At 34.1% G+C, this 27,599-nt stretch overlaps 1 protein-coding gene across 1 annotated transcript; it reads right to left on the bottom strand.

Moving 5' to 3' along the window:
- Positions 1-9,029: 9,029 nt before the first annotated feature.
- Positions 9,030-26,161, bottom strand: LOC117316400 (bystin-like). The gene is made up of 10 exons (XM_033870946.1): positions 25,953-26,161; positions 23,499-23,584; positions 21,163-21,313; positions 19,730-19,862; positions 17,894-18,036; positions 17,409-17,506; positions 15,736-15,814; positions 14,468-14,533; positions 13,124-13,332; positions 9,030-10,744 (listed from the first exon to the last, which is right to left on the bottom strand). The coding sequence occupies exons 1-10, from the start codon at positions 26,097-26,099 to the stop codon at positions 10,459-10,461; spliced, it is 1,398 nt and encodes a 465-aa protein (XP_033726837.1). The 5' UTR covers positions 26,100-26,161; the 3' UTR covers positions 9,030-10,458.
- Positions 26,162-27,599: the final 1,438 nt, after the last annotated feature.

Raw genomic sequence — 27,599 nt, forward strand, 5'->3', positions numbered from 1 at the left:
GAATTTAAACTTACTTGCATTAAACATGTTTCTTTTCAGATTTCTTAAAAATGACATTTATCACAAGAAAAATTAAATTATCAAAAGATTTAAATCATCAGCACTATTCACTGTAATGTTTGGTTATTGATTACAGGAGCAGTCTTTTGAGCACTTCCTTTACACGACACAGTTCTTTATTTACACCGTGTTAAAAACAAAATTTCCTCAATTCCCTGCAAGTTTGGACTAAAAAGGCACCTGGAAAATTGGGAAATGCTTGAATTTTGATATGAAAAGTCTGTACGAATCATGAAATTTGAAATAAGAAAAAGAGAAAACTAAGAAATCAAGTAAATTAGAAAGTAAGCATTCAGGCGAATTTGAACTGGTTATAAAATTTTGAACAAACGACAAAACCAAACAACAGTTTGAATGTGTAAACATTCACAATATAGCGTGTAGCTATTAATGTGACGTCATTCACGAGTGAAAAATAAAAATAAATTCTAAACTGTCTTAACAGTTTTCACTAAGATTAATTATTTAAAAAGTCCAGCATGTGAAAAACAGATTTATTAGTCACTAATTTGTAAAAGCACTACAGAAGATACAACCTCGAAATATTACTGACATCTACGTATACTTCTCCGGATGACGAGATGTCCTGAAGAAATAAAACAGGCTCTCGCTCCTTCTAACATATATAGAAACTGCACGAACACCGACATAATAACGAAACCAAGATTCAAACTCAAAATCGACAAAAACCAAGGCCAAATGTTAACGTTTGCGTGGAATCTCCTACAAAAAAAAGTAAAAATAATTGAACAAAACCATGTGATCCGGAAGAGTAAGCGTCTTCATTTTCCTCGACGACAACCACCATACAAATTTAGGTCACGACAACACCCGCCATACAAATCTAGGTCACGACGACACCCGCCATACAAATCTAGGTCACGACGACACCCGCCATACAAATATAGGTCACGACAACACCCGCCATACAAATCTAGGTCACGACGACACTCGCCATACAAATCTAGGTCACGACAACACCCGCCATACAAATCTAGGTCACGACAACACTCGCCATACAAATCTAGGTCACGACAACACCCGCCATACAAATCTAGGTCACGACAACACTCGCGATACAAATCTAGGTCACGACAACACCCGCCATACAAATCTAGGTCACGACGACACCCGTCATACAAATCTAGGTCACAACAACACCCGCCATACAAATTTAGGTCACGACAACACCCGCCATACAAATCTAGGTCATGACAACACCCGCTATACAAATCTAGGTCACGACAACACCCGCCATACACATCTAGGTCAATTCACAATTTGAGATGAGAGTTAGGGTGGTAACGACGGAACCACTGGACGAAGTACCAAACACGTCTTTTATTACTTCACATCTCAAAAGAAAATCAAATGTTTATAAATAAGACCAGGGCCCAATTGTTTAAAAGGTGATTAGGCTAATCACATTTTAACAAAATTTCCTGATATAATAATTTATGGTAGAATTAGCTTGACAAAACTATATGAAATTCTGTAATTCTTAATTCACTTCCAAGCGGCATAATTTAAAGATGATATACTCACAGGTTTTTGCAACAAATGAGAAATGAAATATTCACTAATCAATTGATTAAGCTAATCACCTTTTGAACAACTGGGCCCTGAGCTAAATTTACGTCACTTTCTCAGAAATATCACTACGCCTACAAATTGTGCCAAAGTTACCAATCTTTGCATACAAGTAACACTTATTATGCAAGAAAAACAGTTCTTGAACTATATGCATGGTGTTTTTTTTGTTTTTGTTTTTGTCTTTATAAAACATTTTAAAACCATGGGGTCAAGTTGTTTGGTTACTGTTAATAAAATCAGAGACGTCTATAAACATTGTACGTCCCTGGTAAAATACAAAAATCAACGTCAAAACAACTTATACTGAACGTCTACCAAAGTTTCTATAATTCATCATATATATACAGCAGTAAAAAAATATTGACCATGACCTAATTACTAATCTAAACACATGGTATTAATATTGCTATAATATCCCCTATATATTTACCTTATCAGTGTTTTCATGTACAGGTATATTTTATATTAAAGGACTTATTCCAGTTAACAGGATTTCCATGACTGATGTTGACTGCTGACGGAGATTTCGCAAGATACAGGGTGATGAAGATCATGCGAGATTTTATGGTCGGCATCATGAGCACATTTGGAAATATTCTATTTCCTTGTGCGAAATTATGCATATCTGACGTGTTCGGTACTTGACGGTATGTCGGGTGGTTCTCCTAGCGGTACTGTTGTCAACACTCTAACCCTCATTTGAGAATGTGACTTAACACGCATTTGACCTAGATTTGCATGGCGAGGATGCTTACACTCTTGAAACACCTGGTCTTACTCTCCTTGTACTTTGCAAAAGCCCTTCCGTATATTGACCTCGTTTATGGCTTTTAAGAGAAAATTATGGTTTGTCTGCATCCAAGGTAACATTTAATTATCTGTTGTTTTCGGCCCCTGATACCACTGACGAGTCCTTGAGAGACGAAACAGTTGTATGATGTTCCTAATATCACTAATGAGTCCTTGAGAGACGAAACAGGTGTATGGTGTCCCTAACATCACGACGTGTCCTGGAGAGACGAAACAGATGTATGGTGTCCCTAGCGTCACTGTCGAGTCCTTGAAGGACGAAACAACATTATGTCTCTTGCATCACTGACTAGACCTCGAGAGAACAGACAGCTGTATCGTGAAGTTTTATAGTAATTTTTCAAGATATCATGCCTATTATCGATTGAAAACTATCTATTTCTACTTTCAGAAGAATAAGAATATTCAAATATTGCTGATGATTCTGTTGTCACCAGTGGTTGTCGGCGTCAATATCGTGTCTTTTGTTCAATCCGTTGGGATAGCGTGCTAGTTCGTAGACACTGCTGGCAGACTTTGGTCCCCGAAACGTGTTAACCTGTTGCCACGCTTTAATTCATTGAAAAGTGACACAGTTCAGAATATACTTAAGTAATTATTTTTGAAAGGTGGGGTCAACATTTGGCCCCCATATCAATTTCTTTCACATTTTCCTCATATGTAAATAATGAAAATAAACCCTAACCTCATAAAGGATTAGTCATTATCACTACGGACAGTCATACTGGACCTCCTTGCATAAACCAGATTGAGTGACGGGGGTACTCTAACAAAATGCTTGATATTTGTCACAGGTGAATGGCAATTTTAAAACAAGAGGCCCAGAGGGCCTGTATCGCTCACCTGGTTTCATGAGATATGAAACAAGAATGATGCTTAAGTATATTTGACGCTGGTATTGCTATGTCAATATATATCACAAGCATTTTATATGGGTACATGTACATTGGTTTTATTTAAATACTAAAAATGCTACAAAGTGCATTAATCCATGAAATGAAATTGACTTTTGGCGCGACCCCATAGGGATGCTACCACACAAATATGAGTGATATCCATTGCTTAGTTTCAGAGAAGAACTTGTTTAGACCAAGCGACCCCTTTTGACCCTGCCCTCTGCCCTCTGGGGGTCCTTTATACAATTTTGAATCCCTACTCCATTAGGATGCTACCAGTCAAACCATTGTTTCAGAGAATAAGTTGTTTAAATCAATTTAGCCAAATTGACCCCTTTTTGCCCCACCCCTCAGCCCCCTGGTGGCCTGGGTCAACCCCAACATTTGTACAATTTTGAATCCCCACCCCATAACCATGCTATCATACAAATGTGAGTAATATCCACTGCTTAGTTTCAGAGAAGAAGTTGTTTAAACAAATCGACCAATTTTAGCCCCACCCCTCAGGCCCCTGGGGGGTCAGCCCCATCATTTGTACAATTTGGAATCCCCATCCCATAGGGATGCTACCAGGCAAATATGAGTGATATCCATTGCTTGGTTTCAGAGAAGAAGTCGTTTATATCAATATAGCCCAATTGACCACATTTGGCCCCGCCCCTCAGGCCCCCAGGGGGTCAGCCCCATCATTTGTACAATTTTGAATCCCCACCACATAGTGATGCTACCAGGCAAATAGGAGTGATATCCTTTGCTTGGTTTCAGAGAAGAAGTCATTTATATTAATATAGCCAAATATTTATATTCAGAGGGTGTATCTCTGAACGCCAACATTTTGAATTTACCTGTAGGGCAGTTTGTTTTGATAGTGATTATAGTCTTTTTCCAAAAAGGAGTCTCAATGCCAACAGGTACATGTAGATTTACCTGTAAAAGTTACCTGTTGATACTTACCTGTAGGTGAAATGAAGGATTTTAAATTAAACATCATGTACTTATATTGTGTAATTTTTTTTTTAAAGTTTTATAGATCATTTTTTTTAAAAAAATGCAATACAATATTATATTTGTGAACATGATTTTTATGTTAAAAAATATTATTTTAATTTATCAAAGTCTTAAAATTAAAGTCTTAAATTATAACTGTTTTTTCCCCAAAAATGTTTAATGAGATAAATGAAATAGTTAAATATATGCAGCTTTATATAGAAAAGTGTGTCCAAACAGCAATATACGTACAGGTTGAGTGCACATTCGTTGAATTTTGATACTGGTAGATACTCCATGTGAAAATAATGAAGTTGTAGATGAAAATCATCTTATATTGTTGGTTGTGTCAAACTTATTCAGAATTAAGAGTTACAATATATCAATTCATACTTTTATCACCGACCATCGGTTTACAAATTAACGGAACTGCAATAGTATTAACTTTAAGGAGTCTTGGAAGATATTGATTCATGCTACGCTTAGGAGAAAATCACTTTTGAATAACTAATATATCATTTATATTTGCCATCTTTTTAACGTAATGTATTTTTGTCTTGTTGTTTACAAATACAAGATGCTTATGCAAAGCGTACGATTTTCAAATGAACTCCATTTCGATATTACATTAACAGTTTCTTTGGAATTTTTGAAAATAAATATTAAGAGAAGATGTTTTCCTACTTTTCAATTTCCTACTTTTCAAAACGTGATTATGTATTTACTCATTACTTAAATAATTTTTTTATCTATTATTCCTGTTTTTAAAAATAATGTTAGTTTGTACGATCCCCGTTTAAATGAATATGCTAATAACATTGAACTCATTCTCAAAAATCAGGAAGGGTTTCGAAGATTTTTTTTGCGCTTTTATAGATTTTGAAAAGGCGTTTGATAGTGTATGGCGAATTGGTCTTTTTGGAATAAATTTTTGATCAATAGTATCAATAATATCGATGCAAATGTTTTCGGGTTATTAAAAATTTATACAATGGTATCAAGGCCAAAGTAAGTAAAGATGGTGTATTCTCAACTGTATTTTTGAGTTCTTCCGGGGTTCGACTAAGCGATAATCTATCTCCGTTTTTAAGATTAAGAAATAACCACATTTTTTAATCACATAAAATATTAGTTTTTCTTATTAAATCATGATAATTGTACATATTGTATTTTGAATGAAATTTACAGATTTTTGTCACAAGAAACTGAAAAAGCTTATCCAAAATCTAATTGGCTAGAGTTTGTAAAACAGAAACTTTTTGAACTTGGATTGGGTTTTATATGGATGAGACTTAATCGTCAGTTTATTACCCTTGATCAAACAACGTTTAGAGGATCAAGCTAAGTGAATTATATTTAACTCTTTGAATATTTCTAGTAAATGTGATCTGTATAAGTATATAGACAAACAAATGATGTTATTACATGGTACATTGTATCATATATTTGTTGCTATTTGTTGAATGTGGCCATGTACAAAAAGCTGGAAAAAAATATAATTCTGATATATGCCTAGTGAAACACAGGTAAATCTCAGGTGACTGTACAGGTAAAAAAGGACAACTTATATGAAAGAGTATATAATTGTATCCCCATTGTTTCCTGAAACAACACCTATCTATTGTTAAAAAAAATGTTGGCGTTCAGAGAACACCCAAGCCAAATTGACCCCTTTTGACCCCGTCCCTCAGACCCCCAGGGGGTCAGCCCAACCATTTGTACAATTTTGAATCCTCACCCCATAGTGATGCTACCAGGCAAATAGGAGTGGTATCCTTTGCTTGGTTTCAGAGAAGTCATTTATATTAATATAGCCAAATTGACCCCTTTTGGCCCCGCCCCTCAGACCCCTGGGGGGTCAGCCCCACCATTTGTACAATTTTGAGTCCACATCTCACAGGGATACTTCTGACAAAATTTCGTCAAATTCTGATCAGTGGTTATGAAGAAGAAGTCAATTGTTGACGGACGGACGACAGACGACGGACGCACCGGTATGGCATAAGCTTACCTTGGTCCTTCGGACCAGGTGAGCTAATAACTGAAATCATTGTATAGTGTATAAATTTACAGTTATTGTGATACCAAATATGTTGTATTGGCATACAAGAAGTAAGCGAAGTGACACCTTTAATTAGAAAAATATGCGAGTTTTTCATAAAAAAAAATATATCGAACATTGTCAACATGATTTTGTATGGTTCTAATCACAGTCTACATTTTATACTTCTCAAAAACCTTCCCACATATATTAGTAGAGAGTTACCATGGAAGACTGAAACAGCAGAAACTGTTAAGAGAACAGCTCAGTTCAAACTATTTCCTTAACGTAATAGAAGTACTGGTGAAAGAAGCAACAGATTCCTTGAATGTTGTACGCGGATCAATGTAGGTGTCTACACCAGAGAGGGATGCGAGGGACCGACGCCTTGCTGAGTGCATATGCAATCCCGTTTTGCGCTGCCCAATAATTTAGCCTCAATGGTCGCTGATGAACCCGACCTTTCAAGGCGCAACAGGGTCAATTGGGTAAAACTTGATGCCTGTGCGATCGAGTTTCCAAAATTTGATATGGAATATCTGGAGACAGTAACCTGTGGATCATACGAGTTAAAAGTAGCACCAAGGTACATTGCAGAGTATCTGACACCAGCAGGAGACTTTGAAGTGTGGGTATACCAGCACGCTGAAAATCTCATCCGAGGCCAAATCCATTCAAGGCACAGATCACAGACAAAATATAATGTTTGGATTGCGTTTGACAGAAATGACCAGGAAGACCCTGTTAAAGACTACCACTGTGTCTGTCCAGTAGGCAACAGTTGGTATGTGTGCACATCATGCATTTTGTATTTCTTGGGCCATGGTCGTCACCAAGATCAAAGTCTACCAGCCCATGCGACACTCAAGTTCAAACAAACAATCACTTGAGTTATTTTCACAAGAATCGAGCTGTATTGGATTTTTTTTGCAATGTATTGAAACTGCAATAGTTGTATCTCCAGTCGACATCTCGAAAGTGGCACAATGTAACGGCTTGGAACTGACGAAATCTGTAATATATAGTCTTAGTTTATAAAATGTCACGTCATTGAACCCAATAACCTACATTAAAATCTTGTAATTTCAACTCTATTTCACACACATTGCAACTATTTTAGCATATCGCATTCGTGTGACCTTGAACAAAGGTCAGGGTCACCAATGTTAACTAAAATGATGCCATTTGACATGGACAACCATTATGTCAAACATCACGATTCACTGACTTTTGGTCATTAAGAAACAAAAGTTCAAGGACAAATGGTCACAAACCTTTTTTGTTTTTGTTTTTTAAAACAAATGTGTAAAACGACAAATTTACCGGTTTCATTTTTTTCATAAATCGTCATGTTGAAATATATATCATTAGTAGCCAACTTTTGCAACGTTTTTTGCTTAAATCAGCAATAAAAAAGAACATTTTGGAATATTCTGAACACAATGATAAAATAATTTTATGGTAATTGTGTCATATAATACTCTGGGGGGTGGGGTGGGGGTTATATAGCAGCACCTCTAACAGTGACACAGGTGTTAGTCAAGGAGGTCCCATTTTTCACAGAATTAATTCTGAAACTAACTTTTCCAGATTTAAGCTTCTCATACCCATACCTTTTTGTATTTAACATATTTGGACAATCCAAGCGGGGAGGGGCCCCGATGCTAATGTAAAATCTCCATATATGTTGACCCACCTTTAATATTAAAAATTAATAAATTTAATGAATTGTGGAGCTATGGTGCCTCCTCATCTGGATTTTGATGTTTTTCGACTATTTTATCCATATGTTAAGCCCTTAACATCACTGATCCGTCCCAGGAGGACAAAACAGCCGTATGGTAGTCTAATTCATTTTGGATCTAATGTATGAAACTCATTGTTTTGAAAGGTGCTAATATCTTGTGTGACTTTTGTTAAAGTTCAAGTTCTTCATTAACTTTTAATGAAATTCTTTTGACATTTGACGCTTTAATATATTTGGCCAATTTTTCTAATTCTTCGATATTTTATCCATTAAATAACTGTATCAATTTAAACATACTAGGTTTTTTAAAATAGTTTTTTTTTTCAAATATCAGAATAACATGGGAATTTAAGAATGAAATGAAATTCATCTTCGAAATCATTTAAATTACATACAGTATAAATTCTCAAGTGTCGCTGGATATTTTGATAACAACCTTTTTCTACATTTAAATCGTGAGCTGACAGTCAAACTTTAGCAATTTCTTTTAAGTACCCTTTCCCTTAAGGTTTTCTCAAATAACCCCGAATACTTAAATCAATGTTACGACATGTATAAAAAAATTCCTTTGAGGATGTTCTTATTTGTTCTATGCAATCCTGTCTGTTAATATCTAAATGTCTGTCTTTAATTATAATGTAAGAGATATTGTCAATATTTTCTGTACAACCTTTCAGGACCTGACTTCACCAAGTTTCAGTTAGATCTGCATGGTGATGTCATCATGCAGTTTATAGCCTTAGAATTACTTTTTCGTTTGCATGTCGATATTCCCTGATTTTCCATCTTGATTCATTATTCCTTGTGCTCATTGTGTAATGAACGATAACTCTGGGTAGAAATTAATTGTATATAATATTCATGAATGAAGACGTAAAAGAAGAAACAAAATATGTAACATTGCCACATACCTTTATTTTCAACAAAACTATTTCTCAACAATGAATACAATATGATTTTGTACTCCAACAGTTTGTATTTCAAACTTTCTTGGCCTTTTTTCAATTTCTTTTTCACTCAAAAAACTAATTTAACGTTTTTCAGTTATAGCCTGCTAGCCGAAACTTAATATCATTCCTACCACAATACACTGTTATTCCATTCTCAAGCCATTGTATATATTAACTAGTGGAATATAACCTCCCAGTCTTTTGATTGGTCAAGAATTCAAACTTTTACCTGAGCTGCAATTGTTATTGACGTCATCAATAATCGAATGACATCACATCACTGGATCCCAGCCGTCACCTGTACACCTAATTTGCATACGCGAAAGAAGACTTGGCCACGTTTCCCTTTGATTCAAGCCGATATTACTGTGGTAGAAACAGGTCACACGACTCATGATGGTTGGATATGGAATTTATTTCACACTCTAAAGTTATTTTTTAAAAGTTATAAAAGACATACAGCTCGCTAAAGCTTGTGTCTTTTGTAACTTTAAAAAAAATCTTACTCGAGTGAAATAAATTCCATATCCAACAGCCACTCCTTGTGTAACCTGTATATATATAATGTCTAGTAAGTAATAACAACGTTCACTAGATGTGCATCACTAGAAATACGTTATGTAGTAATAACGACAGTACAGACAAGTTAATTGTTGAATCTTATGGAACTATTTCATATCCAATGCCTGTATTTGTTTGTAATTTACTTATGTCTTGATTAAAGGGAGGATTGCCATAAAATTTTGGCAACTTATATTACTTGTCTGTTCTGTCGTTTTTACAACATGACCAATTATATATATATATATTTATGTTGAATTCACTGACAAAGAAATCTGTCCTAGACAAAACATTATGAACAATTTTATAAATAAACATGTTTTATGCATTCATTACCATATGAACACTCCTTTCAGATTATATTTATAATGTAACTTCAGAAACATGTACAAAATGTACTAACTCTTCTCTTTTGTGTAGTAAAGGCTCGCAAAAGACTAATAGAATCAAGCCGCTATGGGGTCTGACCTTGGTATCTCAATCCGAGAAAGAAGATTCTAAGTTGATAAACACAAAGTTTGCAGACTCTCTTAGCTGCTTAATTAAGAATCCTCAATGAGCTTTGAGGCCCAATTTAACTTTTAAATTTGCCTACCAAAAGGATATTTTTTTCAATGAGCACATTTCAGTATCAATGTCTGGTATAAAAACTGGCTATATAAGGCTGTGTCCTTCAAATACGTAAAATAATTTATGACAGGATTCAAATCCAGAGAAATTAAAACATGATGTCAAAACAGCATACTTTTCAATGTCGGGTTCCAATATCAATCACATTCACAGTTTTTAGTTTTATTATAGAATTCCTCCCAATTAATCAGAATCACTGACTACCATCCCCTTCTCCCCCATGCCCTGATCACTAAGGGTCATTCCCGTTGCCATGGGTTCTCCACCTTCCCCGACCTCCTGATCACGGCACTTTGAGCGCTGTAGTTCTCTCCGTATCTCCGGTGTAATCAGACCATGAGAGTGTGCACGTAACAGTTCTAATAGACTTTCCTTCTGTTCACTAGATATGTCCTCCTTGTATCGCTGTGCGAATGTCAGGAAACTCTGGTGCCACAAGACAGGTAATTCTCTCTTATCCGATGTAAACCTAAAATATTTAAATGGTGAAGCATGTCATTAAATGTGATATTACTTGGCGCATTTGGTAATCTCATGGAACCCCACTGAAATAAGTCATTGCTTTATAAATCAATCAGAATTGACTTTATTATTAACCACTCGGATTACTTCTTTCTCAGAGAATCATTTAAAGGACAATGGCAGAAACTGTAAATAACTTATATTTTGTATGGGATTAATTTTCAAGTTAACATGTGAGGAGTGTCAATCATCAATTCAAATCCTCCACAATATATAGCATAATAATAACACCTCAATGTTATCGGTTACCAATATAGGAGTCTTGCATAATCTGTGACTCTAAAACCTCAACATTAAGCTAATTTAAAGTCATTTCCAGATCAGTGTTTGCAAAATTATCTATTCGCAAATCTATCTGAAGAGATAATTTCGTGAAACTAAGGATTTTTTTTTTTAATCCAAGTGAATTACAGTAATTCATTTTGAGTAATGTGATATTGGATATTTCCTAAATAAAGAATCTGAGGAAGAAGAAAAGAGATTAAATACTTATTCAAAGAGATAGAATCATTACTGTCCAGACAAAAAACTGAGTTCTCCTTACAAACTTTAAATAAACAAAGGGCAACAGGCCTTAGGCACGCCATGTGGTTGAAAACTGAGAGAGATCTTTGGACAAACAGAATCAAAGTTGTGGTGTGACAGACATCATATGAGTGAATAGACAGTAGGAAAACGAAAATAGAAATGATAGTTAAATATGTCATTCTCTCGGTTTTTGTACAGTTTTAATGATTGTTCTCACCTTCTATGATGAACACAACAACTAATGACAAAATCCTGCCTAAAAAGGTCATAAGTTTTTGGTCAAAATTTAACACAATTTATATGAATCTCTATATAACAGCGACCTGTCCACTTTTCTCAGCTCCCTTGAATAGCTTTTTGACAAGTTATACTGTATTACGGTAAACCTCCAATTAATTCGAACACGCGGATAGTTCGAACACACATTTTTTTCTAGAAAAACGGTAATTTTTTAGCTAGTAATAGTTCGAACTCTGGCTGTTTATATCAGATACCATTTCGGATAGTTCGAACTTGTCAAATGAAGAACGTAAAGTAAGAAGCTCGCGACGACCCGGCCCCGATGACCGGGCGAAAAAAATTGCCAAGATTTAAATTTGATCAACAAGCACATTTAGTTTATTAGATTGTATGCGTGATCATTAGAATGCGTCTGTGATTTAATATATGCCACATATTTTAGCGTTAATTCAGTTTTTGTTACATTGCAAAACACACCACGCACGAGACAGCTGATTGCAAATTTAGGCCCCGACAATGTATAAGTAACATGCGATATTTGTATTCGCGCTGTGTATGCCAAACTAAGAAATCGTCCGTGTATTTTCACATATAACTAGTGTTAACTTAGCATTATGATTATTTAATTGTGACTGGACATCTCTTAAGTATTGCCAATCAAGGTATTACATGAAAACCTGGGACCTCACGCTAGGTAAGCAGGCCACGCGAGGTGTCGCTAGCGGCAAAGTTGAAAGGATCGGCTGCCCGATCGTGCTGAGTGACGTGAAAAGCATTCATATCTAGTCAAAACAATCCACAGGTGTCCCAATTAGTGATGGATAATTATGCAGGTATCAACTACGTTTGGTAGATAATACGACTGGGCATATTTAAAAGCAGACATGTTGATGTTCTGGCCTAATTTTACCAACATATAACGCCTATTTTTACAGTAGTGCTTTCGTAAACGCAACAGGTTATGTAGACTGCTTTTGACGTATTTAAGAGACCATTTATTACAATAATATAGCGATAGTTTCTCATTCAGATAAAAAAATATAACCATGCAAAGATTATACTGTACAAATGTTTAACTTTTGTGTCATAAATGAAACGTGTACTGTAATGTTTTGGGGCCTACTGACAGTACTGTAGCTACGCATTGCCCGAGCGGCTTCGCGCAATAACCATCATCAGTTATCGCGAAACGAAGAACGTTAACGATCAATTAACATTGTATTAAATGAAATACTATCATTTTACTTACTTGTAAATGTGCCATTGTTCAGGCCGCCGTTATTACGTATCAGATTTACGATGGATGTGTTTGTGTCTAATGATTTTACTCTGCCGAGATTTTCGCCGATATTGACTCGAATAGTTCGAACTCACGCTTATTTTCTGAAGCATAATTTCGAATAATTCGAACAGGTTCGTCAATATTTATTTAATTTTGTTCGAACTAACCGGAGGTTTACCGTATATAATACAGCAGTCCAACTTTAAAATAGAAAGGCTAATTGAAAATAAACAAGTTTGATACCAAGGTGTCACTTTTACAGGTAAAATGTCTCACCTGATAAAATGGAATACAACAGCATCGACCACTCGGTAAGGTAGGGCGTACTTTTTATCGAGCAGAGTACGCAGAAATATACTGTTAGCACCGTTGTAGTCCATCTCGGCTATTTTTAAGATGGCTGCCGCTGAGTGCAGCATTGGTATGGAGTTCTTGGCAAGGATACTGGAAACTATCACTGCTTCTCGTAATGTGCAATCGCCAGCCTAAATTTAGAGATATAGAAATATTAATAAATAATCTGCAGTCATATATTTGGTGGAATCACAGTCCAAAATTTAGAGAAATTGAAATAGTAATAAATAATCTGCAGTCATATATTGGGTGGAATCACAGTCCTAAATTTAGAGATCTTGAAATAGTAATAAATAATCTGCAGTCTTATATATCAGGTGGAATCACAGTCCTAAATTTAGATATAGAAATATTTATAAATAATCTGCAGTCTTATGTCAGGTGGAATCACAGTCCTAAATTTAGAGATATTGAAATATTGTTAAATAATCTTCAGTCATATGTTGGGTGGAGTCGCAGTCCTAAATTTAGAGATATTGAAATATTAATAAATAGACTTCAGTCTTATATCAGGTCGAATCACAATCCTAAATTTAGATATAGAAATATTTATAAATAATCTGCAGTCTTATGTCAGGTGGAATCAGTCATTTATTTAGAGATATTGATGTTGGGTGGAGTCAGTCCTAATATTGAAATAATAATAATAAAAAAATACATGTAGTCTTAGTCTTATGTCTGACAGTTTGAATCACAGTTCTCAATACAGTGATATTGAAGTCTTCAGTCCCATTTTGGGTGAAATCGCAGTCCTGAATTTAGAGATATTGAAGTCTTAAATTTAGTCCCATCATGGGTGGAGTTACAGTCCTAAATTTAGAGATATTGAAGTCTTTAGTACAGTCCTATATTTAGAGATATTAAAGTCATTGGTCCCATTGTGGGTGGAATCATAGTCCTAAATTAAGAGATATTGAAAACTTTAGTTCCATTGTGGGTTGAATTACAGTCCTAAATTTGGAGATATTAAGATAATAATTGATAAGCATTGCCCCTGTGTATTGAGCAGAATTATTTAAACATAAATGATTGCTTTTCAAGGAGCATAATCAATAGCCTCAATTTATAATAATAATAAATTATTCATAATTCTAACTTTAACAGACTGAATCTCATTTACAACCATAACAAATATTTCCTTATGTAAATGACCTTTAATATGTGAATGACCTTTGACAATATATATACGACCTTTGATAATATGCATACACTCTTTGATATTATGCATGTGAGTGATGTGACCTTCATTCTTAATCAATAACTTACCTCACATAAAGGTAGCAGGATTCCTTTGAAAAAAGCTGCAGGTTTGAAAAGTGATTTCTTTATAGCCTGAAATAAAATGAATATTCAGAAAGAAATTGAAAAGGAATATGAAGAAACTGAATGAATATTCAATTCTGTTGCAGAAGTCGCCATAAAACTGATATAAATTATCTTCGTTGTACCAGAGTTAAAATAATTCAGCATAAATTAACTATTAGTAACAATTAGAAAGTGTTGTTGCAAAGATTGATATATAAATGGACTTGGTTTACTTTTATTGCGTTTTAAAAAACATATGGAGAATATAGTTTTTACAGTAACTGTCATGTCCAAATGTTGTCACCTGTAACGAAGGATTATATTTATATATCTTAAAACACTCCGGCTCACCAAGATACCTCAACGAATTGATGATATAACAAACGTTTACTGTACGTTTTGTTTTTCGTTCATCGTACAAGATAGATAGTGAAGGCAACACCGTCATGAAAAGAAATTAGTTTGAAAGGGAATACTGTATAATTATAACGTGTACGATAACAATTTTCGAAATCCAGTTGGCAACACAATCTGTCCTGTCGACGAGATATTGTTAAATCATTTTCTGCTCTTCTTTCAATGTAACATCCACAGGATTAGCAATATTTTCATTACCGTGGCCATTAACATAATGCAGTTATGTGTGCAAAATTTTGTGTACATGTATCTCAAATCAAGCGCAGAATTGAGTCGCAAATACTAAGGAGATGCAACCGAAGGCTTGTATAAGACTCTTTGTCATTGGTTGATTAATGACATCATTGACCAGTTTTCATTGGCTTATATTTGAAGCTCAAAGGTCATACTGAGATGACCTTCTACGGGTATCATTAGATCTTGTAGTATTGAAGTGTATCGTAGAGTATTGTAGAGGAGCAGAAATTACAAGTCTTATTTTAATTAGATTGTATCAAATTTCAGCGCACAAAATGTCCTGGCTGGAGATTTGGCATTGGGAACATGCATAAATATTTCAGTTCAGTCTGATAAAATGCTATTTTCATGAATGTTTGCAAACATTTTTAGTGAAGCCACAAACAGAATCTTACTTTTTCTTCCATTTCATAAGAAGTCTATGAAAATCAAACTTTACATATCACTACAACAGGGGCTTGGTTAAGTGAAGTAGAATCATTTCATAAAATTTCATAAGAAAGAGAAACTCTTGTGAAATCACCTACTGATTAACTAGCTGTTTAAAAGTGATGACAAAATGTATATCGTCTTACCATATATAAATGAAAATTCAATCGTTTGTATTCTGCAATGTCATCACGTATTCTTGGGTATAAAACAAGGTTGAAAAACCTGTAACAAAGAACACAGAACATAAATTCATAAATCATAGTGTGAATTATTGACATTTTTGTAAAATTTCAGAAAAAAAAATCAGGAAAGGGCAATAACTCTGTTTACAGCTGGGTAAAAAAAAGCATACAGCATTCCCTCATGTGCATGATATTGAACAGCAGACACAAACTGAACGCATTTCTGATGAGGGTGGCAGAGGGTAGTCACGGAAACGTCACCCTTAACAAGAGACCAAGAGGGCCTGTATCGTTCACCTGGTTGATTTGACCAAACATCAAAATAATGTTAATGTTCAAATCATTAGTAGCTTTATTTGTTGATGTCTAACAATGCTATAGATGGTTATAGGGTGAGGATCTCAACTGCTTTAAAGATAAGAGGGCTGATTGATATGTTATGAGCCTCATATTGAAGGATTTGAATTTTTTGCTGGACATATTGTATTATTTTTCAACATAATCTCCTTCAGTATTTATACACTTTTGCCAGCGATGTTTAAGGGTCTCAATGCCACTTTTATAGAACTCCTTTTTGTGGCTGTTCAGAAAGTCATCCACTACATGTATGACGTTATCATGGGTGCCTGAAATAGCTGTTTTCAGTTTTGGAAATAGATGAAAGTCTGATAGAGCGAGATCAGGTAAATAAGGCGGAATGCTCAATCAATTTAAAGTCACAATCGTGAATTGCAGCCATGGCAATGACATACTTGTGAACAGGAGCATTGTCCTGATGGAATAAAACACCTTTAGTGAGCTTTCCGCGGCGCTTAAGTTTAATATTTTCCTGTAACTGCCTCAGAAGTGAAGCATAGTATGTGCCATTGACTGTTTGTCACTTTTGGAGATGATCTATCAGCAGAATACCTTCCCAGCTGATGGAACAGTCTTTGCCTTCTTTGGCGGAGGAGAGCCAGGGTGCTCCCCAAAGGGACCCACCCTCCGTTTATACAACATCTGATCCCCTTTCCCCAATAATGCTCCAGACCAAATTTCATCAAAATCCATTAAGGCGTTTGGGACTAGTGGGGGTTTAAATGAAATGTTGACGGACGGAGGGACGGAGGGACGGACGGACGGACAGATGCCGGACACTGCGCCAGGGCATAAATCATATATCATAGAATAAAGAAAACAAAAAAATGAATTGATGTCTTCAGAAGCATTAGCTAAAAATCAAATACTGGTTGTGATGTATATATACCTTAGCTTATTCAGGGCATCCAGTAGACCCTTGATATCGGACTCTTGTGATTGAAGGGACATGTCTATAGACCCTTGATATCGGACTCTTGTGATTGAAGGGACATGTCTATAGACCCTTGATATCGGACTCTTGTGATTGAAGGGACATGTCTATAGACCCTTGATATCGGACTCTTGTGATTGAAGGGACATGTCTATAGACCCTTGATATCGGACTCTTGTGATTGAAGGGACATGTCTATCTGATGTATGTTTTGACCTCTAGATTTCTGAGAAATAGTGATATGACTTCTGAAATTGCTGAAAATCAAGGGTCAACTGGATGTCCTACTATTCATGCACACAGATTGATTTAGTAGAATATAATACAGTAAAATGGCACTAACCTTTGGGCCATCTTAGCATTGAGATTGGACACAAATATTCGTGTTGCCTGGTACATTGCGGCAGCAGACCAGCTGTCTGGTTCCGTTAGGTATAAAATCTGGTCAAGATCAAATCAAGTTGAAGGTCAAGGTCACTTTTTTTTTTATTTCAAGGTTTAATTATCAGGGCCCAGATGTTCAAAAGGTGACAGGGTTAATAGCAGTTTAACAACAATTTTAAAACCTGATTTCTGGTAAAACTAGAAACAGATGCAATTTTGGCACCATGGAGTATGATTAGGTTATATTATATTAAACCTGTCATCTAAAGTTGGCAGACAAAAAATTCAGCAACAATTTTTAAGAAACCTTGCATTACTCCAATTTCAGTTGAAATATTGAATTTATTTTCATGTTTAAACTTATAAAATGGTAAATTATGGAACATAGAAAACAAAGAAATGAACCAATGTCTTCAGAAGCATTTAGTTATTGATAAACCCTACCTGTTCCCAGTTGCGAAGGTTGGGGACAATTTTGAACGCTTTAGGGAGCTTCCCACTTCTGTATCTCTGTAAAACTTGCTTTATACTCTTGTACATGTTTACGATGCGCTCGTCTAGCTCCTGCATCTGGACACTGGCATTGTCTGTTAAAGATATTGTGACAATGTAAGATATTACTAATGACAATGTACCAATATATTGTATACTGATAATGTAAACAAATATATATGTATTATATATATACTGACAATATATGCAAATATATTGTTTACTGATAATGTAAACAAATATATTATATACTGACAATGTAAACAAAGATATTGTATACTGACAATGTAAACAAATATATTACTATTGACAATGTAAACAAATATATTGTATACTGACAATATAAACAAAGATATTGTATACCGACAATGTAAACAAAGATATTGTATACTGACAGTGTAAACAAAGATATTGTATACTGAAAATGTAAACAAAGATATTGTATACTGACAATGTAAACAAAGGTATTACTACTGACAATGTAAACAAATATATTGTATACTGATAATGTAAACAAAGATATTGTATACTGACAATGTAAACAAATATATTACTACTGACAATGTAAACAAAGATATTGTATACTGACAATGCAAACAAATATATTGTATACTGACAATGTAAACGAAGATATTGTATACTGACAATGTAAACAAAAATATTGTATACTGACAATGTAAACAAATATATTGTATACTGACAATGTAAACAAATATATTGTATACTGACAATATAAACAAAGATATTGTATACCGACAATGTAAACAAAGATATTGTATACCGACAGTGTAAACAAAGATATTGTATACTGAAAATGTAAACAAAGATATTGTATACTGACAATGTCAACAAAGATATTACTACTGACAATGTAAACAAATATATTGTATACTGATAATGTAAACAAAGATATTGTATACTGACAATGTAAACAAATATATTACTACTGACAATGTAAACAAAGATATTGTATACTGACAATGCAAACAAATATATTGTATACTGACAATGTAAACGAAGATATTGTATACTGACAATGTAAACAAAGATATTGTATACTGACAATGTAAACAAATATATTGTATACTGACAATGTAAACAAATATATTGTATACTGACAGTGTAAACAAGTATATTGTGAACTGACAATGTAAACAAAGATATTACTACTGATAATGTAAACAAAGATATTGTATACTGACAATGTAAACAAAGATATTGTATACTGACAATGTAAACAAAGATATTGTATACTGACAATGTAAACAAAGATATTGTATACTGACAATGTAAACAAATATATTGTATACTGACAATGTAAACAAATATATTGTATACTGACAATGTAAACAAATATATTATATACTGACAATGTAAACAAAGATATTGTATACTGACAATGTAAACAAATATATTGTATACTGACAATGTAAACAAAGATATTACTACTGACAATGTAAACAAAGATATTGTGTACTGATAATGTAAACAAATATATTGCATACTGACAATGTAAACAAAGATATTACTACTGACAATATTAATGTACAAATATATTGTGTACTGAAAAACCTTATTACTTTCCTATGGCTAATATTTTGGTGTACTGATGTATCATTGCCTTAACATGTTAAACTCATTTACATACCGAAATTTGAGTATGCTACATTAAGTTTGTTTACTTTGATCTGTACGAAAGAATTATTGTTTCCGATGTTTGATAAGAATTGTTTTTTTTCAGAGATTGCATTTGGTGAGTGTTGTCCATTCCAATAAGATTCTTCATACCTGACATCTGAGTGCGTATCTCGGTCTGTTTCTCTGTAATTTTCTCCTGTATAATATCGGCCAGAGTTCGTCGTACCTGTGGCTCCTTCGACATGAACATCTGGAGAGCTGCTTCATCATCTTTATCAACCTCCTGTCAAACATACAAAACATCTTCATCAACCTCCTTTCAAATATACAAAACATCTTCATCAACTTCCTGTCAAAATACAAAACATCTTCATCAACCTCCTGTCAAAATACAAAACATATTCATCAACCTCCTGTTAAATATACAAAACATCTTCATCAACCTCCTTTCAAATATACAAAACATCTTCATCAACTTCCTGTCAAAATACAAAACATCTTCATCAACCTCCTGTCAAACATACAAAACATCTTCATCAACCTCCTTTCAAATATACAAAACATCTTCATCAACTTCCTGTCAAAATACAAAACATCTTCATCAACTTCCTGTCAAAATACAAAAAATCTTCATCAACCTCCTGTTAAATATACAAAACATCTTCATCAACCTCCTGTCAAATATACAAAACATCTTCATCAACCTCCTGTCAAATATACAAAATGTCTTCATCAACCTTCCATCAAATATACAAATTTATGTCTTCATCAATCTTCTATCAAATATACAAAATATCTTCATCAACTTCCTGTCAAAATACAAAACATGTTCATCAACCTCCTGTTAAATATACAAAACATCTTCATCAACCTCCTGTCAAATATACAAATTTATGTCTTCATCAATCTTCTATCAAATATACAAAATATCTTCATCAACCTCCTGTCAAATATACAAAACATCTTCATCAACCTCCTGTCAAATATACAAAATGTATTCATCAATCTTCCATCAAATATACAAAACATCTTCATCAACTTCCTGTCAAATATACAAAACATCTTCATCAACCTTCCATCAAATATACAAAATGTCTTCATCAACCTCCTATCAAAATACAAAACATCTTCATCAACCTTCCATTAAATATACAAAACATCTTCATCAACTTCCTGTCAAATATACAAAACATCTTCATCAACCTCCTGTCAAATATACAAAATGTCTTCATCAACCTTCCATCAAATATACAAAATGTCTTCATCAATCTCCTATATCAAATACACCATGTATACAAAATGTCTTCATCAACCTCCTATGCAATATACAAAACATATTCATTAACCTCCTATCAGGGCTGCGATAGCTCAGACTGTTAAGAGCATAAGCCATGTGACCTCAGATGACCCCAGGTGCATGGTTTGATGCTTCCTTGCTTTGTAATAATTTGTTGTTGAGGGGAAGCAGAGAAACAGACCGGTCTGTGCTTTTGTCTGATCTGATCCGGTCTGATCTGATTTGTGATTCAGGCTTTTCACTTTAATACAACTGGTATCTTTCATTAAAATAATCCAAAACTTACAATTGTGTCATAACATTCATTTGTATCAGAGTCTTCATCCTCGTCGTCGTCATCATCATCATCAGACCCACTAGGAAGTGGCCTTCTCCCTGAGGACCCACCCACTGCTCCAGAACTGCCTAGGGATACAGTCTTCTTGTCTGCAGATTTTCTAAATATGAGAAAAAACAATATGATCACCAAAATAATCTTTTCGAAACTAATTGAAGACTTTTTAAGGTTGTTAAGATTTGTTTTAGACTATTATAATATACTACCATCCTGTATGCATGTTTAAATCAAAATATTAAAAGCCTAAAGGGTTGGTAATCAGAAACTTGAAACTGATCAATAATCAATTATAATCGGTTTTCTCAATTAAGCACAAAATTGTCCTTTTGTAGAATATTGCACATCTTAGCCTTTGTTATCAATGTGTTCATTACTGAATACAAATAATTTAATGGTTAAATATCCTTAATCGTTTGTAAACGACCAATGAATATATATTGCTAAAATATAAGATGAACTACTTTCTGGTTTGGTAACATTCCAGAAATTTCTGATTAATCGCTCTTCAAAATCATCATCAATGATCGTTTTATATTTTTTGGACAATTTTTTTATTATTTTAGATCATTCGCCTACCACTACTAGAGACCAACACATAAAATTTTTAATCGAAATAAAGGGATGGGCTTGTGGCAGGATAACAAATTATCATTTTTAGCAGATTTATAGAAATACAATAGAATTGAATTTCATGCTTATTAACTCATGGGCATATTGTTGGATAAATAAAGTGATTTCTTGAACAGTTTGATGTATGCAGTCTTATAATTTCCTCTAACCCTCACATCAGATTTGGACAGATAGCACACTACTTAAATATGAAAATGTGGAATTCTTCGACACAGTTTGGATTGCTAAGATTTAAGTCAGACAAAAAGAGTCAGGCATGACAAGACATATATTGGATAAATGATATATTCAATCTCTAGTTTTTCTTGTATCAGTGTTTATTGTAATATTATGAAATGGTTGTCACGGTTTCTGCCGATATAATATTTTTCATATACATTAACTTAAAAGTTTTATCCTGTATCATCCCAACAATCTCTCTCTCTCTCTCTCTCTCTCTCTCTCTCTCTCTCTCTCTCTCTCTCTCTCTCTCTCTCTCTTTATTATCCAGTTGTGTACCCTTTTGGTATGAATGGGTTTTGTAAGGACGGCATGCACAGAGTAATTTAATACAGATGCTATGAATATGTGTTTATAAAGTCTCATTATGATTTGATTATGATGACAGAATGTGGATGGTAGTCTTACAATGATATGATGAGGAGGAAAGTGTGATGAGGATGGCAGGGTTTTGATAATGATTATTGATGATGATGATGATGATAATGATATGAAGATGATAATGAAGGTATGATGTGGATGACAGCTCTGTAATAACATGATGATGTCGGTGAAATGTGGATGACTGCGTTATAAGTATATGATGATGACAGTGTGATGAAGTCTGATGAGAATGATGGTATTATGATGATGTGATAATGGCCATTATATTATAATGATATGATGATGACAGTGTGATGAGGTTGATAGCATTACGATAATATGATGGCTGCTATAATGATATGATGATGATGACAGTATGACGTGGTTGATATTTAATTACATGCAATTTTATAATGATACAATATAATGATGACATTATTTTGACTGTGTGATGAGGATGACAGATGATGATGATGGCAGTGTGACAATGATGAGTGTGATCAGGATGACTCTATGATAATAATTAGGATGAGAATGATACTTGATGTCTTATGTGTATGCAGGTGTGCATGTGTCTGAGTGAAAGTTTGTCTTTTCAATGTATCAAAAACTTCAAAAAATAAAAAATTACAAAAAAAAAATATTCAGTTATTGATACAAAAGTGCTCATTTAATTTTAGTCCCATATATGGCCAGAGGAACCTCTGCCTTGTAACAATGTAACAAAACAGATGTTACTCTAAGTGATGTTATGGCAATATTGAGGACTCGGACAGAGCAAATTAAGACAAAAATCAGGTGTATCAAAAAAATATTCAGGGTTCCATTCTGTTAAATTAACTGGCTCTGAACTGGTTGGTCTCTACTCTGTACTTTTCAAAATCAACGTCTAACGTTCATTTGATTTTGCCATGATGTATTCCAGGCAGAGGTGCAGAGAGCTGGGTTCAATTCTTGACCTGGCTGACCAGTCCATTTTAAATATATATTTATATAAATACCTCTTATCATCTAATATATGCATGCATATATACATATTTAAAACTCAGTATAGTGATCATGAATATACCTACTTTTTTAATCCATGTTCATCTTCCAATTCTTCCTGCTGTTTACGAGCTTGCTGAAGAATTTTCCTGGATAACTTGTTGTCAACAAACTGAAAAATATATGTACATGTATATATATAAAAAAATGATGGCAGGAAACTATTGACAAGTTTTTGAAGCATATTAGTAAGGATCATTAAGTGTATTTATAAAGGTTTGTCACCAGGGGATCGAGCTTGCTGAAGAATTTTCCTGGATAACTTGTTATCAACAAACTGAAAAATATATGAACATGTATATATTATATATAAATAAATGATGACAGGAAATTATTGACAAGTTTTGAAGCATATTAGTAAGGATCATTAAGTGTATTTATAAAGGTTTGTCATCAGAGGATCGAGCTTGCTGAAGAATTTTCCTGGATAAATTGTTATTATCAACAAACTGAAATGCTGTGGTCCCCCCTCTTATGAGACCACCTATCTTTGGGACTCAAAGGCATCAGATGGTCTTATAATGGGGGTGGTCTTTCTTGAGAGTTTTGTCATCTGAGTGATGTCAGTGAGGTCAATGATAACACAAGCTAGTACATATTACATTATATACATAGACAATTCATTATGTTGAGTTAAAATGTGTTTTTCAATGTTCTCCTTTGTTTACAATCACTAATGTTCTGAATTTGGTTTACTTGTTGTATGTGTAAATTTAATTATTTCACACTGAAAGCTGATAGCTGAAAAACAACAACAAGAAAAGTCTATAGAAAATGTTTAATTTATTACTGTAAGCGTTGGACAGAATATCTAAAATAATCAAAAGCTCGGGATCTGACTCGCCTTGGTGTTCTACCGACACTGAATTCCGATGCAATCTTCCTTGCACTACCACCATTGCGATTCATTTCTAAAACTTCAATCTTTTGTTGAAGTGTCAAAACTTTTCGTTTCTTGCTGGCTGGTGAGGGTGAAGCTATTTTTGTTATAATGCAAGTTTGTTGTTTTCATTACCAACCAGGGATTTTCCTAAAAATGAGGTCCATTAAATGGACCAATTCCCCTAAAAAAATCTTGTGAAAATTCCAAATTTGCCAATGAAAAATTCACAATTTTGGAATTCACTTTTGAATTATTAGGTAAGTTTTAGTTTTATCTACAAAGACCAATAAGGTACTTTTGAAAAATATCTATAGATAAAAAAATGAAATAAAAAATAATATAAAGGTAATATTAATTTTCATCGAAGAAAAACTGAAATTTGTATAAATTTCACTATTTTTTTGTTTTTCCGAATGTCTCACTTTGTTGCAAAGAAATTCCCAATTCAATGGACCCTGGACCCAGTTGAAAAATTGGAAAAGTTGAAAAATCCCTGCCGACAACAATGCCCAAGCATACCGGTAACATGGTAGGGGAGGTCACTCTAATAGAAAATTCATCACGTTGCCCATGGTTGTGAACAGCTACGTATGTTGTACATACAATTTTAATTATAGCTTTTAATTTGGATACATCCTGTACAGATACCAAAATAAATTGAATTTGTGAAAATCACAACAAACCACTTTAATTGTCTAGATCTACAAAAGGTAGGAGAAATATCTTGTTTATGAAAACATTGGTGGGCTAAACAGCTCCCAAGCTGGCTATCGCAGTGTAAACATCCTTTCAATCCAATGCGTCAAATTTTACCTGTATTCGTGAATTTCAATGAGCCGGGCGTTACACGTTTTTATTATTCTATAATTTTAAAGTCTTCACAAATGATTAAGCGGTCGTTGGTCGGGTTAGCGGGGTGGTCGTTTAGAAGGGATAATTTATTGTTGGAAAAATGTCGGTGAATGAGAATCTTGGTCGCATACAAGGGGCCACTGTATATTTATATAATAAAAAATGATGGCAGGAAATTATTGAAGCATCAAGGATTATTGATTATATTTATAAAGGTCTAGCTGTCATCAGAGGATTGACTCTACAGAGGATGAAAGATTATGGTACATTGCATGCTGAATTGAAGGGTGGCGTATACATTATTCATGTATATAGTAAGATTTAATTATAAAACAGAAGACTTGAAAAAACACAGGTTTTCTATAAACAGAATGGGGAAACTTATAGGAATTATCATATGTTCTTCAAAATACCGAGCCCTCAGCTTGTGATCTTTTTAACATCCAACCATATGTCACATTGTGTGTCAGCACGTGCCTATGCAGATGGTTATGAACAAGTCAATTATTTCCAATTTGATCCAATTTGATAATCTGCGGATCAATTTTCTAAAAACATTTACACCCCCCCCCCCCCCCCCCCCGGAATATTGTATGTCAAAAGCATAGGTGCTTAGCACGTTTATAAGTCCAAGACCGATTATAGACTTATATAGAGACTTTCTCTATATATTAGTCTATAATCGGTCTTGGACTTATAAACGTGCCAAGCACCTATGGTCAAATTTCGGTGGGTTTTTTTTTACCTCATCGTCGTCATCTTTTCTCGTTCGAATCTTCACTCGATTCGTCTGTCTGATTGATTTGTCGTCTAAAATTTGATCTGCAAGCGATTGGCCTCTGTCTCCTTCCCCAGGTGTCTTTGACACACGAACTTTCTTAGCTTTTCCCATCACATTTGTAAACGCACGTGTCCTCGGTTCCCTGTTGCTCAATCCAAAACACTGAAGAGTTCCAATCACTGGGGAGCATACATTTATCTATTTATCAACATTGATTAATAAGGGATTAAATTGCATAGTTGCTTTTATGCTTTTAATTTTCCGGTTTTTTTTTATATGACTTTTTTTTAGTGTTTAATTGATAAAAGAGTAGATAAATAGTCTTAAATCAATATGGAATAATAATAATAAAAAATAGAGCTCTTTTGTGTTGAAGGTGTATAATTTGTTAGAAGTTTTTACTGGTGGTAGAGAATTTGTGTATCCCGAGCCGAGCCCGAGCCGAAGACCCGAGCCCGAGCTTTGGATATTTTCGTTTTTCTCCTTCATTACTGAATGGATTAAAGTGATTTTTTTCTACAAAGATTTGATTTCAGGTTTTAAATCAATCCGTGTAAGTGGATTTTCTTAAAATGTATTTTAACGTCCTAAATCGACGAATTTCATTTTTTAGGGGGAGAATTTGTGTAGCCCGCAATCAAGCGTGACTATTCATGTTTTTTGCTGATTATTTCCGATACATGCTATTATTGAGAAATATTACTAGATACAAACAACAAATAAATATAGCTGATTCTAAAAATATAAATTTCAACATATATCTAATGTGACTTGGTGTCAAATTTTGACATTTTTGTAATCGCGCCGACGATCAATGAACTCGCCGTGTTTACCGAGCTTTCACCGAGCCCGTGCTAAGGGCAGATAACTCTACCGATCCCGAGCTTTGTAGAGCTTTTAGCCATTCTGGTATAAGAATGTTTCCGGGCTCTGCGACGAGGACGCAGTTCTACAAAGAGCCCATATCATTTTAATGATTTTAAATATATTTACCCATCTTTTCATTATTGTTTATCACATTAAATTATTTTTATCAACATATGTACTTTTGTATTTTTTTACGTAGAAAATAAAGTTTTCATTTGTGGTATAAACTAATTCACTGGTTAATTTTTTTCTGTTACTAAAGCTATTTCTTTTAGAAAAAAAAATATTTTCATCAATGCATGATTTTAATACAACTACAGTACTATTTTCTTATTGTATTCTAGTTTGAATTTTCAAACATTTAGTACAATGCCAAACGAAACTGTCTCTTGAAAAATGAAACTCTGACTGATCACAAACACATCTATTGTGAAACCACCTATCGCAAGCAGCGTCACAACTTACCATATCATCAAAAACATTAGAAATATGACATCCATCTGACTCACAATCGATAAAAATATCATAAGTTAAGGCTTGAGAAACTTTCTTTTTTCTGTATTTACTAAGTTTTTTCTTTGGAAATTTAGAAAACCTACCATTTGAAATACAATTTACTAGATACTGTCTCATATAATCTATGTCGAATTCTATTTCTTCACTACCTTTAAACCCATTAAAACAAAACTCTACTAAATTAGCGATGGCAAAAACCCCACAGTCAACCCCATTTGTTTGCTGTTG

This window comes from Pecten maximus, chromosome 18 (genome assembly GCF_902652985.1).
Source record: "Pecten maximus chromosome 18, xPecMax1.1, whole genome shotgun sequence".
In the NCBI taxonomy this organism is placed as follows: domain Eukaryota; kingdom Metazoa; phylum Mollusca; class Bivalvia; order Pectinida; family Pectinidae; genus Pecten; species Pecten maximus.

Coding starts and splice junctions, on each gene's coding strand:
- LOC117316400 (XM_033870946.1), bottom strand. CDS start 26,099: ATGGGAAAAGCTAAGAAAGTTCGTGTGTCAAAGACACCTGGGGAAGGA. Junction 18,037..19,729: donor GATACGCACTCAGATGTCAG/GTATGAAGAATC, acceptor TATCTTTAACAG/ACAATGCCAGTGTCCAGATG. Junction 17,507..17,893: donor ACCTTCGCAACTGGGAACAG/GTAGGGTTTATC, acceptor GATCTTGACCAG/ATTTTATACCTAACGGAACC.